The sequence below is a fragment of the Balaenoptera musculus genome, chromosome 7 (genome assembly GCF_009873245.2).
Source record: "Balaenoptera musculus isolate JJ_BM4_2016_0621 chromosome 7, mBalMus1.pri.v3, whole genome shotgun sequence".
In the NCBI taxonomy this organism is placed as follows: domain Eukaryota; kingdom Metazoa; phylum Chordata; class Mammalia; order Artiodactyla; family Balaenopteridae; genus Balaenoptera; species Balaenoptera musculus.
Window position 1 is genome coordinate 94,947,473 of NC_045791.1, and position 17,043 is coordinate 94,964,515.

Consider the following 17,043-nt stretch of genomic DNA (forward strand, 5'->3'; position numbering starts at 1 on the left):
ATTCTGGTATCTGTCCTTGGGGTACAAACCTGGTCTCTCAGATCAGAAATGAGCTCTGAAAAGGTGGCTGAGGGAAGCATCTGAGGTCTGGCCCCCCAGGGCTCCAGATAGATGTCTGGGGCACTGTCTCTACACAGAGACAGATGGTGAGCTGGGGAGCAGGGTTCAAGCTGCGGGCCTGAGCACAGGCCTCCCAGGGCAGCCAGTGCACCAGGACAGGGCCTTGAGCCGGGGTGTAAGCTCTGAAGCCTAGGAGCCACTGATTTCCTGCCTCTCCGCTTAGGTTCAGGGAATTTGTCCACACGTGGGAACCTTGACTGTGGGAGTTATTGTGACAGATCCCCTGGGAAAGGGAGCCCCAGGAGCCCAGACTCGACGCTGCTCTGTCTACTGTCCCCTCCTGTGGACGTTGTCTCTCCGTTGCCAAACCTGGAAGGTTAGGGTTGACAGAGGACTTTCCCTCAGGCCCTCTTTCTTGGTTTACAGGCACAGGCAAGGGGCGCAGAGGTGAGCACGGATCACTTAAAGCTATTCCTCTCCCGGCGGAGATGGCAGGTGAGTTTGGCTGGGCCCTGCTCTGTGGCTTCATCTTCTCATTCTACAGCCTTCTCTCTCTAACCCTGCTTTTTCTATCAGGTGCCCTCACTTCTGCTCATCTGTCTTCATCCACCTTTTTTTTTTTTTTTTTTTAATTAATTGATTTGTTTATTTCTTTATTTATGGCTGTGTTGGGTCTTCGCTTCTGTGCGAGGGCTTTCCCTAGTTGCGGCAAGCGGGGGCCACTCCTCATCGCGGTGCGCGGGCCTCTCATCATCGCGGCCTCTCTTGTTGTGGGGCACAGGCTCCAGACGCGCAGGCTCAGTAATTGTGGCTCACGGGCCTAGTTGCTCCGTGGCATGTGGGATCTTCCCAGACCAGGACTCGAACCCGTGTCCCCTGCATTGGCAGGCAGATTCCCAACCACTGCGCCACCAGGGAAGCCCCATCCACCTTTTTATCCTTCTTTTTTTTTTTTAGAAAGCTGCGTTTTTGTTTTTTTTTTTAATAGCTACTTTATTTATTTATTTATTTATTTTTGGCTGTGTTGGGTCTTCGGTTCGTGTGAGGGCTTTCTCCAGTTGCGGCAAGCGGGGGCCACTCTTCATCGCGGTGCGGGGACCGCTCTTCATCGCGGTGCGCGGGCCTCTCACCATCGCGGCCCCTCCCGTTGCGGGGCACAGGTTCCAGACGCGCAGGCTCAGTAATTGTGGCTCACGGGCCCAGCCACTCCGTGGCATGTGGGATCTTCCCAGACCAGGGCTCGAACCCGTGTCCCCTGCATTAGCAGGCAGATTCTCAACCACTGCGCCACCAGGGAAGCCCCCCCCATCCACCTTTTAATTCTCTCAGCTCCCACTTCTGCCTGCCGTAGCCTTCTCCCCCGGGGATGAGGTGGGCCTGAGTGGGTCAGTTTGGCCCCATGGGTCCCTCAGGTCTGACTCTAGTACCCTGTCTCCAGCGCTCCCAGATCAGCTATAAGTGCCACCTGGTGCTGCGCCCCATCCCTGAGCTGCTGCGGGCACCCCCGGAGCGTGTGTGGGTGGCCGTACCCAGAAGACCACCCCCTAGTGGAGGGCTGTCGTCCTCCTCCGATTCTGAAGAGGAAGAGCTGGAGGAGCTGCCCTCAGTGCCCCGGCCGCTGCAGCCTGAGTTCTCGGGCTCCCGGGTGTCCCTCACTGACATTCCCACTGAGGATGAGGCCCTGGGCACCCCAGAGGCTGGAGCCGCCACCCCCATGGACTGGCAGGAGGAAGGAAAGGCCCCTTCTCAGGACCAGGAGACCCCCAGCCCTCAGGTCCTCCCCTCCCCAGGCCAGGAGCCCAGCCCCCGGCGGGGAGAGCTCCGGAGGGGCAGCTCGGCTGAGAGCGCCCTGCCCCGGGCCGGGCCGAGGGAGCCGGGCCGGGGCCTGCACAAGGCAGCGTCTGTAGAGCTGCCGCAGCGCCGAAGCCCCAGCCCGGGGGCCACCCGCCTGACCCGAGGAGGCCTGGGCGAGGGCGAGTATGCCCAGAGGCTGCAGGCCCTGCGCCAGCGGCTGCTGCGGGGTGGCCCTGAGGATGACAAGGTCAGCGGCCTAAGGGGCCCCCTGCTGGAGAGCCTGGGGGGCCGTGCCCGGGACCCCCGGCTGGCTCGGGCGGCCTCCAGTGAGGCAGCACCCCACCACCCGCACCCACCCGAGACCCGGGGCCTGCAGAAGAGCAGCAGCTTCTCGCAGGCTGAGGCGGAGCCCGGGGGCCGGCACCGCCGAGCTGGGGCACCCCTCGAGATCCCCGTGGCCCGGCTCGGGGCCCGCAGGCTGCAGGAGTCTCCCTCCTTGTCCGCCCTCAGCGAGGCCCAGCTACCTAGCCCTGTGCGGCCCAGCGCCCCCAAGCCCAGTGTCCCTAAGGCTTCAGAACCTCCTGTCGCCACACCCACTGATGCTGCACAGCCCTCGGCACCCCAGCCTGCCCGAGAGAAGGCCCCAGAGTCCACGCCAGAACCAGCCCCCAAGCTTACACAGCCCCCCCTAGCTCCGCAAACCCTAGCGGTCCCCCTCACACCCTATGCCCAGATCATGCAGTCGCTCCAGCTGTCAGGCCACGCGCAAGGCCCCCCGCAGGGCCCTGTCGCATCGCCGTCGGAGCCCAAGCCCCACGCGGCTGTGTTCGCCAGGGTGGTCTCCCCACCTCCGGGAGCCTCCGAGAAGCGGCTGCCTTCGGCCGGGTCTCCGCCAGGGCCATTCGAGAAAGCCCGGGTCCCTACGGTGCCCCGCAGGCCAGGGAGCAGTCTCAGCTGCAGCATCGAGAACCTGGAGTCGGAGGCCGTGTTCGAAGCCAAGTTCAAGCGCAGCCGTGAGTCGCCCCTGTCGCGGGGGCTGCGGCTGCTGAGCCGCTCGCGCTCCGAGGAGCGCGGCCTCTTCCGCGGCGCGGAGGAGGAGGATGGCATGTACCGGCCCAGCCCGGCGGGAACGCCGCTGGAGCTGGTGCGACGGCCCGAGCGCTCCCGCTCCGTGCAGGACCTCAGGGCGGTCGGGGAGCCGGGCCTCGTCCGCCGCCTCTCGCTGTCGCTGTCCCAGCGCCTGCGGCGGACCCCACCCGCGCAGCGCCACCCGGCCTGGGAGGCCCGCGGTGGGGATGGGGAGAGCTCAGAGGGCGGCAGCTCAGCGCGGGGCTCCCCGGTACCGACGGTGCGCAGGAGGCTCAGCTCCACGCTGGAGCGGCTGTCGAGCCGCTTGCAGCGCAGCGGCAGCAGCGAGGACTCCGGGGGCGCGTCGGTCCGTAGCACGCCGCTGTTCAGCCGGCTGCGCAGGGCCACGTCCGAGGGCGAGAGTCTGCGGCGCCTGGGCCTCGCGCACAACCAGCTGGCCGCCCAGGCCGGCGCCACCACGCCTTCCGCGGAGTCCCTGGGCTCGGAGGCCAGCGCCACGTCGGGCTCCTCAGGTGAGGAGGGGCCCAGGAGGGGAGAGTGGAGGGCGAATGTGTGAACGAGTGTGTTTGGAGTGCGGGTGTGGGGCTGGGATGACAGGTGCGCTGGAGGGATGCTCTGGGAGAAGGAGAGGGCCGGGGACACCCACTGCAAAGAGGCTCAGGCGTTTCTGGAGGCCCTGAGGACGGAACTGGCAGGGCTGGGCTGACGGGAGGCCGAGGGGCAGAGGCTGGTGTGCGAACAGGCTAGGGTCGGGGCCAGAAGTTCTCTATTCTCTCGTACCGGCTGGGCAAGTGCTCTTGGGCCTGGTTCTTAGCAGCTCCTGCAGAAAGCCGAAGCCGCCTGCGCTGGGGCCTCTCTCGGCTGCGGAAGGACAAGGGGTTGTCACAGCCAAGCCTCTCTGGCAGCGTCCAGGAGAATTTGGGTCACCAGTATGTGCGGAGCGAGTCAGGTAATAGAGGCCTGCTCTGTGAGTAGTCCCCTTTGAGCTGCCCGGGAAGGTCACAGCCGGGTGGGGAGATGGCCCACGTTGGGGGAGCCCTGGCAGCGGTGGAGGGAGCCTGGAGTCAGGAAACGACAACAACAACAATAATAGCAGCAGCTACCGTTAATTAGCAATGCCAAGGGTCCTGTTAAGCACTTTACAAGCATTGCCTCACTCAACCCTCCCACATTGCTTAGGAACTATTCTCATCATCTCCGTGTTTTACAGGTGAGGGAACAGAGGCTTAGCCATGCTAAGTAGCTTGTCCAAGTCACAGAGCTGGTAGTAAGTGGAGCAGCCAGAGGGCTGGACTGTATGACCCCCTGCAGTCAGAGCCCACAAGTGGCTTCGCGACATCGTACTAATGCCTTTCTTTGGCCAGCCTCCTCCCCAGAAGGTCTCTGTCACTGGGTGTGGTACTGACGGAGCTCAGGATAGGGCTCCCTGCCTCTCAGCCCCCCTGCAGATGTGTGTATGCATGAACATGCTCCCAAAGACACCCTTTCTCTCCCAGCCTAGCGGCCCGCAGTCTGGACTGTGCCTCCAACCTTCCATTTCTCTGTAGCCCCAAACACCCGATCGCCCCTCCCTGTCCCCTCTGCCCCTACAGAAGGCACTTCGCACAGATAAGCAGCCTCTAGGGCTCTTTGCTGGGGGGAGGGACACCTGGGATATGCCCTGGTCTGTTTCTCTTGCCACTTGTCCTGGGGCTGCAGCGAGGGAGGTATTCTCCACCTGGGTCACCTCAGTCCTCTACCTGAAAGTGGGGTGTTACTCAAGGACGACAAGCAAAGGTTCAGGAGGCCAGGGTTTCCAGACCAGCCTGCAGAAAGCAGCAGGCCCACCAAACCGGGCTGCGTGCAGCACCTTTATCAGTCACCATCTTCTCCAGTTTCCGATAAAACTCCTCAGAACTGTCCCAGACGCGCCTCAGCCAGGCTTGCTACTGGACACGTAACCGTGTCTCGCCTTGGCCAGGGGAGCCAGGGCATCTCACTCGAGGCAGTAGACGGTGGGGCTCTAGTGAGGGAACAGGAGGGAGGGAGGCCAGCTGGTGGGGGCAGTGGTGGAGAAGGAGGGGGGAGAGAGAGGGAAGCCAGCACTGAGGCCTGGGGACAGCTGATCCCTTCCCACCTGGGGCCTCCCTCCCACCTCCGTTTTGCTTGTGCAGCTGATTTCTTGCCGAGGCGAGGCCGTGTCCCCTTACTTCATCCTCTCCCCGCTCCCCGCAGGAGGAAGGCCCCATGTCCACTTTACCAACTAGGGCTGGCCCCTGGGGAGGTGGGGGTGGGACTGGCAGAGCTGGGCCAGGGTCACCTTTCACCTCTCCTCCTCGGCTCCCTCTCTCTCCCCCCTACCCAGTACCCTCACTTGGTCTGAAGGCAGCCCACTGACGAAACTATATTCACTTAATGTTATTGGAGCCTCGGTGTGGGACCCCTCCTTGGGGAACACTGGGGTACAGTGGGAGAGGGGGCATGCTGCTGTCCTGATATCCACTTCTGCAGATCCTCTTCGGCCCAGTTCATCCGTACCCCACTCCCTCCTGATTCCGCAGACAGGCAGCAGCTGGGGCTCCCAGGGGTATCTACCTCTCAGCTCTTTCTGCCCACATGAAAGAAATCCACCGCCCCCACCCCGCCCCCGCCATCCCTGGACCAGAATGGGATTTTTCTAAAAAGACATTCCCAGGGAGCAGGAGTGCAAATCCTCATGGCACTAAGGAGCCACAGGCCAGCAAAGACCTGGAGCAAAGACATTGGCCATCCGCAGCCCTGCCGTGGGCCCATTCACCAGCCGGCTGTGAAGCCAGCTTTGCTGAAACAGCCTCTTCCCCTGGGGGTCTGTGCCTGGCTTCTCTACTGGGCATATTAACAAGATAATAATCACAACAACAATAGAAGCTAACATCTTTGAGCATTTATTATATGTTAGACATCTGCTAAGCGCTTTACATGCCTCTTTGAATTCTCATAACAACCCTCTGAGCTGGGTGTTATTATTTTCCTCAATTTACAGACATGGTCCAAGGTCATGCAGATATTGTCTGTTTCCCCTTCAAAAGCTCTCACCACTTGGCTGACCTGAGGGAGTGCGTAGAAGGTCTGGGACGGGCTCCCCAGACCCCAGGGGGCATGAGGGATGGGGGAGACTGACACACACCTTCGGGGTCTGCCTCGGGTTTGCCTTGACTTCAGGTCTTTTGAGATTGCACATTTTGACTGAACATTTGTTCACTCCTGGGAGTCTCAGCTCAGGTCACCAGCTCCTGTCACTTGCCCTACGGTGCCCCAGAAGTCATAGGTGTTGCAGGAGCTTAACCACTGTAGTTTTTCAATATTTGTTTTTGCTTTATCTAGTAAGTTCTTACAGAGCACTTACTTAGTGCCAGGCCCTGCTCAAAGTGACTTACAAACATACGAGGTAGCAGCTACCAAGCATCTTCAATAGTCAGTAAAAGATAATTCTACACACAGTGAGTGCCTGGGAAACTGATGCTTGCCCCGAAGGAGATTCTCAAAGGCAAGGCCTTCTACTTCCCACCTCTGACCGGGAAGAGGTGGCCTTTCAGGCTGCTCCCTGAAGGCAGCGCCAGCTCTCACATGCATCCTCCCGTCGGTCAGCAGCGAGCGAGCCGGGGTCCCCGCAGACCCGTGGCTGTCTTTGCTCTCCCTCCAGACTTCCCCCCCGTCTTCCACATCAAACTCAAGGACCAGGTGCTGCTGGAGGGAGAGGCAGCCACCCTGCTCTGCCTGCCAGCGGCCTGCCCTGCACCCCACATCTCCTGGATGAAAGGTGAGGAGACCACTTCTCCCCCACAGAGAGGGGTAGGCAAGTGGCCCCAAGGCCAGGGGATGTTCAGTGGGAAGTGGCAACCGGGGGTGCCCAGAGGGGGGCTTCACTCAGCAGCCCCTCCTGCTCCTCCTTTGCCCCCAGACAAGCAGTCCCTGCAGTCAGAGCCCTCAGTGATCATCGTGTCCTGCAAAGACGGCCGGCAGATGCTGAGCATCCCCCGGGCGGGCAAGCGGCACGCCGGCCTCTACGAGTGCTCAGCCACCAACGTCCTGGGCAGCACCACCAGCTCCTGTACCGTGGCTGTGGCCCGTGAGCCCGGGGCAGGGACCAAGGGGGATGTGATGGGGGATGGGCCCTAAGCTAAGGCACAGGGGCTCACTGTGGCTCCCTTTCTCTTGCCAGGCATCCCAGGGAAGCTAGCCCCTCCCGAGGTGCCCCAGACCTACCAGGACACGGCGCTGGTGCTCTGGAAGCCAGGAGACAGCAAGGCACCTTGCACGTACACGCTGGAGCGGCGGGTAGATGGTGAGGGACCGGCAGGCTGGTTGGGGGGGGGTGGGGGAGGGAGGGCGGGTGGAGGGCAGAGAAGCTGGGGAGACAAGTGCCTTCCCTGGGCACAGGTCCCCAGGCTCCTCACAGATGGCACTGGGAGCTTGGGCCATCCCTTCTTTGGCCTCAGCCCCTCCCCCATGCTGCCTGTAGGTGAGTCTTCCTGGCACCTCGTGAGCTCGGGCATCCCTGACTGTTACTACAACGTGACCCACCTACCAGTTGGCGTGACTGTGAGGTTCCGTGTGGCCTGTGCCAACCGTGCTGGGCAAGGGCCTTTCAGCGGCCCTTCTGACAAGGTCCTCGTCAGGGGCATGCGAGGTCAGTGGGACAGGGTGGGGGATGTCCAGAGAGGGCAGGGGACCCTGAGTCCAGGGTCCACCCCCTCCTTGGAGCACCCGGTTTTGCCCTTGGGGCACCACGGTGATGATTTTCTCTGTCTCCACTTAGACTCCACGGCTCTGCCATCTGCTGCTCACAGAGACGCCCCTGTTACCTCAGGGCCAGCCAGGGCCCCGCCTCCTGACTCTCCTACCTCACTGGCCCCTTCACTGAGCCCCTCCCCAGCTCCTGCTCCCCCAGGCCCCCAGTCAGCCCTTCTCAGCCCCTCATCTTCCCCAGCACCCCCCAGCCAGGCCTTGTCCTCACTCAAGGCTGTGGGTCCACCACCGCAAACCCCCCCACGAAAGCACAGGGGCCTGCAGGCTGCCCAGCAAGTAGAAGCTACCCGCCCCAGTGCCCAGGTCCCCCCGAGTGAGCCCAAGCCTTCCGTCCCCGACACTGGGACCCCGACCACAGCTTCCACCTCTCAAGGGGTGAAAACAGCATCTTCCTCAACTCCCCTGTATATGGTGACCTCCTTTGTGTCTGCACCACCAGCCCCTGAGCCCCCAGCCCCCGAGCCCCCTCCTGAGCCCACCAAGGTGACTGTGCAGAGCCTCAGCCTGGCCAAGGAGGTGGTCAGCTCCCCTGCGGGTGGTCCCCCCAGTGCTCCCAGGCCAGAGGGCACCACTCTTCGAAAGGGCCCCCCTCAGAAACCCTACACCTTCCTGGAGGAGAAGGCCAGGCAAGCAGGGCCAGGGCTGGGGAAGAGAAGGAGGACAGAGGTGGGGAGTGTGTGGAACTTTGGCAACACGGGGATTTGGAGAGAAGACCAGCCTGCTGGGGCCTGGGGAGGGGGCAGGGAGCCGGGGGAGGGGATGAGATCTGGGTCCTTAGCATGATTAAGTTCAGATTTTCTCTGTGCCAGGCACCGTGCTAAGTGCTTTGGCCATATGATCTCATTTAACATTCACAACTGAGAGGGAGACACTGCATTATTCCATTCCACAGATGGGAACACTGAGGTTGGAGAGGTTATGGGATTTGCCTGAGGTACTGAGCCAGTTAGTGGCAGAGCTGGGGCTCAAACCCAGGTTCCTGGGATTGAACTCCAGAGCCCCCCTGGGAACCACAGCATTCTTGCCCCCAGCAGTTGCTGCTACTCCCTGCTTAGCCCACAGAGTGCAAGTGTTCCCCTCTCTCCTCTGAGCCTATGATATCCCCCCCAACACACAGGGGCCGCTTTGGTGTAGTGCGCGCCTGCCGGGAGAATGCCACCGGGCGAATGTTCGTGGCCAAGATCGTGCCCTATGTGGCCGAGGGCAAGTGGCGGGTGCTGCAGGAGTACGAAGTGCTGCGGACGCTGCACCACGAGCGGCTCATGTCCCTGCACGAGGCCTACATCACCCCACGTTACCTCGTGCTCATCGCTGAGAACTGCGGCAACCGGGAACTCCTCTGTGGGCTCAGCGACAGGTAGCTGGGCATTCTGGGGGAGCAGGAAGCAAGGATGGGGGGAGCTGAGCTGGGATATCACCTGATCCCACCCCCATTCCTCTAGGTTCCGGTATTCAGAGGACGACGTGGCCACCTACGTGGTGCAGCTGCTACAAGGCCTGGACTATCTCCATGGCCGCCACGTGCTGCATCTGGACGTCAAACCAGACAACCTGCTCCTGGCCCCTGACAACGCCCTTAAGATCGTGGACTTTGGCAGCGCCCAGCCCTACAACCCCCAGGCTCTGCGGCCCCTTGGCCACCGCACGGGCACGCTGGAGTTCATGGGTGAGGGCACCATGCCAGCCGGGGGGGAGGTGGGGTACTGCCAAAGGGGCAGCAGCCAGGGCTCACCCCACTTCACTCACATGTGTGCCATTTATTGAGTGCTTACTGTATGCAAGCAATGAATTAAGTCCTTTCCATGGATTTTTTTCAGTTTCTCTTTATAATAGCCCTGGAGATTGGCATAATATTACCCCTGTTTTACAGATGAGGAAACAGAGGCGCCGTGAGGTGTTTGTTCAATATCAGACAGTTATAAATGGTAGCGCCAGAACTTGATAAAGCTAGAAAGACAGGAGAATCAATTATTAATTTATGTAAAAAAGGGGAACCAGCTACCATTTAGCTACCTGCTAAATACTTTCTGTTCGTCATCTCCATTCCTTAGAGTAATTCTGCAAGCCACACTTTACAGATGAGAAGATGGAGAGCCAGACAGGTTTCGTACATTGCCCAGGGCCCTGTCACTAGAAGGGGCAGGCTGGGCTTAGAGCCAGCCAGGCTGATTTCAAAGGTGCTTAATCTTGGTGTGGGCCACACCCTTTGTGAATGGGCGCCCACCTTCGGAGCTGATCCAGGAGGGCTTGTGACCCTGGTTCTTAGCTCCTCTGCAGTTCTGGGGACCGCCCACCATTCAGTGCCTGGGCTGATTCCTCAGGTGCCCCACATCTCCCCTGGGGGCCACTCTGCCCACTGGCATCCAGGGCCTGCTGCTCTGGTTGTACCCATGGTCTGGGGCCTCCTCTGCCTCTCCCTGGTCCCTTGCCACCAGGAAGCTGGTTCAACTTGGCCTCTTGTCTCCTGTCAGCTCCTGAGATGGTAAAGGGAGACCCCATCGGCTCTGCCACGGACATCTGGGGAGTGGGTGTGCTCACTTACATCATGTGAGTGCCCCCAGGACCCACCCTCTGCCTGTACCCTCCCCCCCCACCTCCCCAGCCAAACATGCATGTGCACACTCGTGCACGCACCCACACACACACATATACACACACGAGTACCCAGGTGCGGGTAGCCTTGTCCCTGAGCGCTGTGCCCCTAAGAACCTCCACACTAACGTCCCCCTGGACCTGTGAGTTGACCCTCAGTCTGCATCTGTCAACTGAACTGTCTCTTCCACAGGCTCAGTGGACGCTCTCCGTTCTATGAGCCAGACCCCCAGGAAACGGAGGCTCGCATTGTGGGGGGCCGCTTTGATGCCTTCCAGCTGTACCCCAACACGTCCCAGAGCGCCACCCTTTTCTTGCGAAAGGTCCTCTCAGTACATCCCTGGTGAGTGGGTCCCACATCTGCCAACCTCCCAGCATTACCTGCCTCTGGCCTCAGACTGCCCTGGCCCAGACCATGCCTAAGCCCCCAACTCCTCCCCCACCCCAGTAATACACTGCTGCTGCTACTACTACTACTTTTCCTACTCCTACTCCTCCTAAGTGGCTGCACTACCACCATTTAAAGCCCATAACAGCCCTATGACGTAGGCAGAATCACTGTCCCCGTTTCAGAGACTGGGAAACTGAGTCCCAGAGTTGTCTAAGCTCACTCACTCGGGGCAAAGCCCTCTGGGAGGGTGGGGCCCCCTCCCTGCTCTGGGAGCCATGCCTGCAGGCTCACTGTCCCTGGCTTCCCCTGGCAGGAGCCGGCCCTCCCTGCAGGACTGCCTAGCCCACCCGTGGCTGCAGGACGCCTACCTGATGAAGCTGCGCCGCCAGACGCTCACCTTCACCACCAACCGGCTCAAGGAGTTCCTGGGCGAGCAGCAGCGCCGCCGGGCCGAGGCTGCCACCCGTCACAAGGTGCTGCTCCGCTCCTACCCAGGCAGCCCCTAGTGGCTCGGACCACAGCCCGGCCTCGGGCTTCGACTCGGGGTTCCTGCTGACGCCCCCTGGACATTCCAGGGCCCACGCTGAGCCTGGTGGGCCCGGGGCTTTGGACACCAGCAGCAGCAACATCCGACCGGGCTATTACCTCATGGACCTGCGGGGACAGAGACCCCGGGCTTTGGCCAATGCCACCCGGCCAGAGCCAGAGTGGGAGACCCGTTGTCCAGGCTGGGTGGGGTCAGGAACAGGAAGAGGGGCAAGAAGGGAATGGGCAAGTGACGAGGAAAAGAAGATGAGGAATAGGGAAGGGGAGACTCTCGGAAGGTTCTGGGGGAGGGAGACAGTGCATCTGGGGGAGAACCAACCCAGGAGGGTGTGAGTGGCTGAAGAGGAGGAAAAGGGGGGAGACCAGGGTGTCTACAGGCCATGGGCTGGGAGTGTCAGTGAAGCAGGGACAGGACATGTAGACGGTGCCAGGAAGCCAGAGCCAGTATGTGAGAGAGGGCAGTGAGGTGGGGGAGGGAGAGGAGAGATGACTCAGGTGGGGCTGGGGTGGCCAGCTGCCAACATCCCCAGAAGGAGAAGCATGGAGGGCTGAAGGCTGGAAGTAGTGGTCTCGTGAGCCAGCGGTCTCCTCCTATCCCAGTGGATGCAGCTCTGGGCACTGTGCTGGCCCGAGGATGTTCTCATCACCTCTCCGTGGCCTTCGCCCTTCTTCCCATTAATATTTATTTATTTATTGACTTTTATGAAGTCTCTCTGCCATCCAATCCCTACTGCCTATGTTGTCCTGACCATCCCCCAAGCCATTCAGGTGTCTGTGCAGCTGTCTGTCTGTCTGTCTGTCACAAGGAAAATAAAAACGGCAAGCAGCAGGACCTACGTGTGTGGTCTATGGGGAGGGATGGCTAGGGGTACAGGGGGTGCACGATGCTGGGGGTACTGGGACAGGGGCATTCCAGCCTTCTCCGGGCCAGTGAGAGCCAAGGTATACTAGCTAGCACCTTGGGAGCTTCCTACCCCACCCCTTGACCCTCCTGGACCCTCACCTCTCCCTTATTCCTAGAGGGATGAAAGATGTAGGTCTGTTTCTCCATCTAAAGTTTCTGGAATCCTGGCAGGACCACTGAATCCCCACCACTGCCCTCTAACCAGACTGGTGGCCCCCACCTCTTCTCACATGTTCCATCATCACAACTGGGAGGACGCTGGGCTCTGGAATGGACCAGCCCACACCCCAATCCTGGCTCAGCCTTCTGCACTCTGCCCAGGAGACAGGGCAGCTCTGGTCCTGACCCCTGGGGCAGAGGGGGTTTCATCATGATGATTGGTCAGAGCAGGATGTGTGAAGAGCTATAGAGGAAACCAGGACAGGCCCACGTGCCCACGCTCTCAGTGTTGGAGCACCGATCAGGACACATGGGGTACCAGCTGCACAGGGCAGCTGTGAGTGCTCTGGTTGGCGTGTCTGCTGTGATGGGGCTGTAGACGAGCATTTTCCTAGGGCCCAGGGACACTCAGTCTGGACCTTCTTAGTCCCATGGCAAGCCAGGGGTCCACTGGGGGCTAAGGGGCCTTGACTCTAAGTGCCCCCTGCGGTGCCACAGAAGGGTCACTGGGTCCTATAACTGAGCTGCCCTGCCCTGAGGTGGGGGGAGGGGGAGCCAGTTCTTGTGTCCGGAGGGACTTTTCCCCCCTGCCCCTCCTCCCATTACAACTCTGCTCTTGGCAATGTAAAAGGAATAAAGGCTTTCACCATGAGCAGAGGGAGCTGGTGCTGGTGTGTTGCTGATTGAGGTTGAGGGCCCCTTGGATGTAGCCCAAACAACCCTTTGCCCAGCCCACCCCAGTCTCTCTGGCTTCCCAGGACCCCAGGGAAGAGGCAAGCCCCATCATCATAAAATAAGAGGATATTAAAGCCAGCTGGAAGGGGCCAGAGGGACATCTTTCCCACCTGCCATTTTAGCGATGAAGATATACAGTTTGCCTGTGAGAATCTCTAATCCCCTACACACTGCAAGTGTTTTCATATAAAAATCAGGTGCCTGAACTCATATCTTGATAAATGGTAAAATTCTTCTCCCGTCCCCCCTCTGATCTTGAGCTTCCTTCTCATCTCCATTGGAAATGGCATGTGAACTGCTTGTTCCAAACCCGGAGGAGCAAAGGTAATTTATGTCAGCAGAGCCATGTCAAAATTGCTCTGATCAAAAGGTGACAGCGCTTCGCACCTGGGCGGGCAGTTACAATGAATAGAAGCAAGGCTTACCTGGTGCCCTGGCCTGGGCAGACTGGACTCCAGGCAAGTCTCAGAGGGATTAACCCCTTCATCCCAGGTGCTCTGATGCCCCTATGCACCAGCTGATGTCCAGAGAGGGAGCTTGGGCAGACCTAGAGTTTTAGAGTCAGTATTAGTGCCAATCTCCAGAGACAGTGTAGCCCACCAGACCCGACCATGTCACATGGAGGGGAGTGAGTGGAATGGGGTGGCAGGAGAGGATGCTGTTCTCAAAAATCTTTAAGGTCCCCTCTAGGTTTATCTCAGTTTACCACCAGGAGGCACAGTGTGGAAATGACAACCCTAGACTCCTGGGGTGGGGGGAGTAAGGCGCTTCCGGATTGGTTCTGACTGCCACGTGGCCCTCTCATAATTGGCTAGATGGACAGTGAAGTCCATCGCTATTCTGGCTTCAGTCAAGGGCACCTCCACAAACACTCGCACCCCTTAACTGACTGTGTCCAGGAAGGACACGTTGTCCCACTGTCCAGGGACTGACCTGAGTGTAAACTACCCCAGCAAAGAGCTGAGTCTCTTGTCGACCTGAGGCCTTGTCTGGTCCTCCTGGGAGTGGGAAGGTTACCTCCTGCTCTGGGAGGGCATGGGGCCACATCCAGCTGCCCAGCTGTCAGGGCGCTGACGTGTGATGCACCCCAGAGCCCTCTCGGGTTTCCCCCCGGGGCTGCCCCAGTGGCTGAGTTAGCATCCCAGGCATCCTCAGGCTAAATAAGGAGCCTGTTTGGGTCAGGGGGCGGGGGCTGGGGTCCCCAGGGGCTTGGGGCAACCACGCCAAACAAGGCAAGGAGAGGAGTGATGTATAAAACCTGGGCCTGGGGCTGAGAACCTGCCTGCGCCCTTGCTGTGCCATCTGGAAGGGCTCCGTGCCTCCTGCTACACAGCCAGTGGACCGGAGTCCTGAAGTCGATCCCTCACGGTGAGTTCAGATCCTCAGGTCAGCCCTAGACACTCCCACGTCGGGAGATGTTCTGAATCCGCAGGGAAAGGGCTGAAGTTTGGAGTCTCTGTGTCAGCCTAGACCCCTTTGTTTTCTGTTCCGCAGATGTCCAAAGCAGCTCCTGCCGAAAAACCAGTGGCTGCAGCCCCGCCTCCAGGATGTACCCTGGATATCAAGGACCCCCAGGTCCAGAGGGCGGCCATTCGCATCCAGGCCTCTTACCGGGGCCACAGGTGAGGGGGAGCCCTGGAGAACCTCTGGAGGAAGGGAGCTGGAGCTGCAGAACGCTCATGACTGCATTTGGGGGATGGACGGGGGCTGAGCACAGTGTCATGGACCACTGGGGTCACTGGACTTAGGGGAGAGCAGTTACTGAGGTGTGAAAGGGTGGCTGACACAGAGTAGACAATTTTATTAGGGGAACAATTCAGTAGCCATCACCTTCCCTACCCAGCCCCATGTTTAAGGGTCTAGTGGGCTGAGGGGGTGGGCAGGGGACGCTGTACGGATGGACAGGGCTGCAGGCCGCCCGGGGCCGTGTCATGGGAACTCTGGGCCCTGACCTGGGCCGCGGGTAGGTCCCGGAAGGAGCTGCGCGAGAAGGGGCCGCCGCGAGTGCTGGAGGCGCTGAAGGATGTGGTGCTGATTGAGGGCAGCGCGGCTAAGCTGACTTGCCGCATTTCGGCTTTCCCGGACCCATTCATCCGCTGGAGCAAGGACGGCAAGGAGCTGCGCGACGGGCCCAAGTATCGCTACGTCTTCGAGGACCCTGACGTAGTCGCACTGGTGGTGCGCGACGGCGAGCTGGCAGACCTGGGCCAGTACAGCATCAACGTAACCAACCCCTTCGGCCAGTGCTCCGACTCGGCACGCATCCTCGTGGAAGGTACGCGCGCCCTGGGTGCAGTGCCACCGTGCAGAGCAGCACCACACAGCGGGCGGCCGCAGCCGGCTCCAGCCGCGTTTACCTCTGAGCCTTGCCGAGTCCGGATGGGGATGTGGCCCAGCCCCGGCACAGCCTAAGGCGCAGAACAGGGCGCAGCGCCGGCCGCGCGTAGTCCTTTCCTACCCCAGAATTCTGTCCCATACAGCCTAAGGAGTCCGCTATGGGCTTCAGTCACTCGATTCCAGGGCCTCAAGGTCACAGCGAGCCAGAAGCAGAGCCAGGGTTAGAGCCCTTGTCTTCTGGCTCTCAGCCCAGGGCAATTTCCAAGGCGCCGCGAGATGTGTGACCATTCCCGGACTTTCACCCCTAGAATCTCTTTTGATCCTCCCTTCACCTCTGCGAAGGGCAGGATCAGTCCCGTTTGACAGTTGAGGAGAGGATGCCCCAGAGAGGCTAAAGACTTGCTCAACGTCACACAGCGAGCTTAAATCCATCTCCTATTTAGAGCCGGGTATTAGCTGGGGAGGCGATGCCCCTGCCCGCCTCACCTCTAGGTTCCTCACTGGGTGGCCCTTTCCCTTCCTCTAGTACCGGCGAAGATTCAGAAGCGACCGGATAACACTAAGGCGCGCAAAGGCACCACGGTAACGCTGACTGCCGAGATCATGGGCGAGCCTGCGCCCGACGTGGGCTGGACCAAGGACGGGGAGGACATCGATGAGGACGACAGGTGTGGGGGGGGGGGGGACGGGACTTGCAGCAAGGACAGCGCCTGGAGCAGGAGCTTGGGCGGGACGGGGCCCGGAAACTGGAGGGAGTGGGATGGGGGCGGGGAATTTGGGAGGCGAAGAACAGAGCTGGATAATTAGCCCGACCAGGGCGCGCGTAAACTGACCGCAGGCCCTGCCCTCCCCTTCTTCCCACCTAGAGTGTTCTTCGAGATCGGCAGTACCACCACGACGCTGACTATCCGCCGGGCCACGCCTGAGGACAGCGGCAAGTACGAGGTGTACGTGGAGAACAGCCTGGGCATGGACCAGAGCTTCGCTCGCGTGGACGTGGCCTGAAAGGGACCCTCAGACCCTTCACCCTGGCTGGAGCCCCGGGTGGGTGGGACAGACAACCCTCCTTCATCTTGCTTAATAAAGCTGCTCTCGCTGACCCTCCGCGTCTATTCGGTTCTTTTGAGACGCCATTTCCCCTGCATTTGCACCCACGCTTTATTGCCAGACCTACACCCCAAGGTCACAGAATGTTGGGGTCAGAATGTTTGGGGAGTGCCTAGTCCAGTGCTTCATTCTGCAGACAGTAAATCTGAGATAGAACTCTCACGCTCAGAAGTTCCTTCACTTCCCAGACAGACTGGCAGAGGGGTCCACGACTCCGCCTTCTCTCCTTTTGTATACCTCAAGCCCCACCCTCTCCTGGGGGTTTGCACTCTGGGCCCTCCCATTTCAAGGCTGGCCACACCCCCCTCAGGTCTCAAGCCTCGCTCTTCCCTGTGACCCGGCTCTAGGCTTTGGCTGGTACCCCTAGGCCCTTTCCTAGACAGCTTAGGTCCTAATCTTAAATTCCAACCTCTGCTTCTCAGGCGCCATCCCTCTTATTTATATCCGCCCCTAGATTCCTTGGCCACGCCCCCGTACTTTCCCATAAATCCCACCTCCTCCCTCGGTTAGAAAGCAAGGAGATAGTAAGAACTACAATTCCCGGCAGACTCCGCGAAGGAGT

General features: G+C 60.2%; 2 protein-coding genes across 2 annotated transcripts in view; both read left to right on the plus strand.

Moving 5' to 3' along the window:
* SPEG (striated muscle enriched protein kinase) overlaps positions 1-12,071 on the plus strand; it is a 57,390-nt gene extending 45,319 nt beyond the window's left edge. The window contains 13 exon segments of the mRNA XM_036857230.1: positions 487-555; positions 1,499-3,455; positions 3,758-3,892; positions 6,605-6,721; positions 6,863-7,030; positions 7,124-7,246; positions 7,424-7,591; positions 7,721-8,336; positions 8,828-9,067; positions 9,153-9,376; positions 10,182-10,257; positions 10,496-10,645; positions 11,007-12,071. Of these exon segments, the coding sequence (XP_036713125.1) occupies positions 487-555; positions 1,499-3,455; positions 3,758-3,892; positions 6,605-6,721; positions 6,863-7,030; positions 7,124-7,246; positions 7,424-7,591; positions 7,721-8,336; positions 8,828-9,067; positions 9,153-9,376; positions 10,182-10,257; positions 10,496-10,645; positions 11,007-11,199 (4,236 nt within the window). The 3' untranslated portion in view covers positions 11,200-12,071.
* A 2,460-nt stretch (positions 12,072-14,531) lies between these two features.
* On the plus strand, positions 14,532-16,379 carry SPEGNB (SPEG neighbor). The gene is made up of 4 exons (XM_036857140.1): positions 14,532-14,659; positions 15,005-15,312; positions 15,901-16,042; positions 16,241-16,379. Exons 1-4 carry the CDS (start codon positions 14,532-14,534, stop codon positions 16,377-16,379), a joined length of 717 nt encoding a protein of 238 aa, XP_036713035.1.
* Positions 16,380-17,043: the final 664 nt, after the last annotated feature.

Excerpts from the sequence above, each read along its gene's own strand:
- SPEGNB (XM_036857140.1), top strand. The coding sequence starts at position 14,532 with ATGTCCAAAGCAGCTCCTGCCGAAAAACCAGTGGCTGCAGCCCCGCCT. Across the intron at positions 14,660-15,004 it reads GCCTCTTACCGGGGCCACAG|GTCCCGGAAGGAGCTGCGCG; the intron begins GTGAGGGGGAGC and ends GGCCGCGGGTAG. Across the intron at positions 16,043-16,240 it reads GACATCGATGAGGACGACAG|AGTGTTCTTCGAGATCGGCA; the intron begins GTGTGGGGGGGG and ends CTTCCCACCTAG.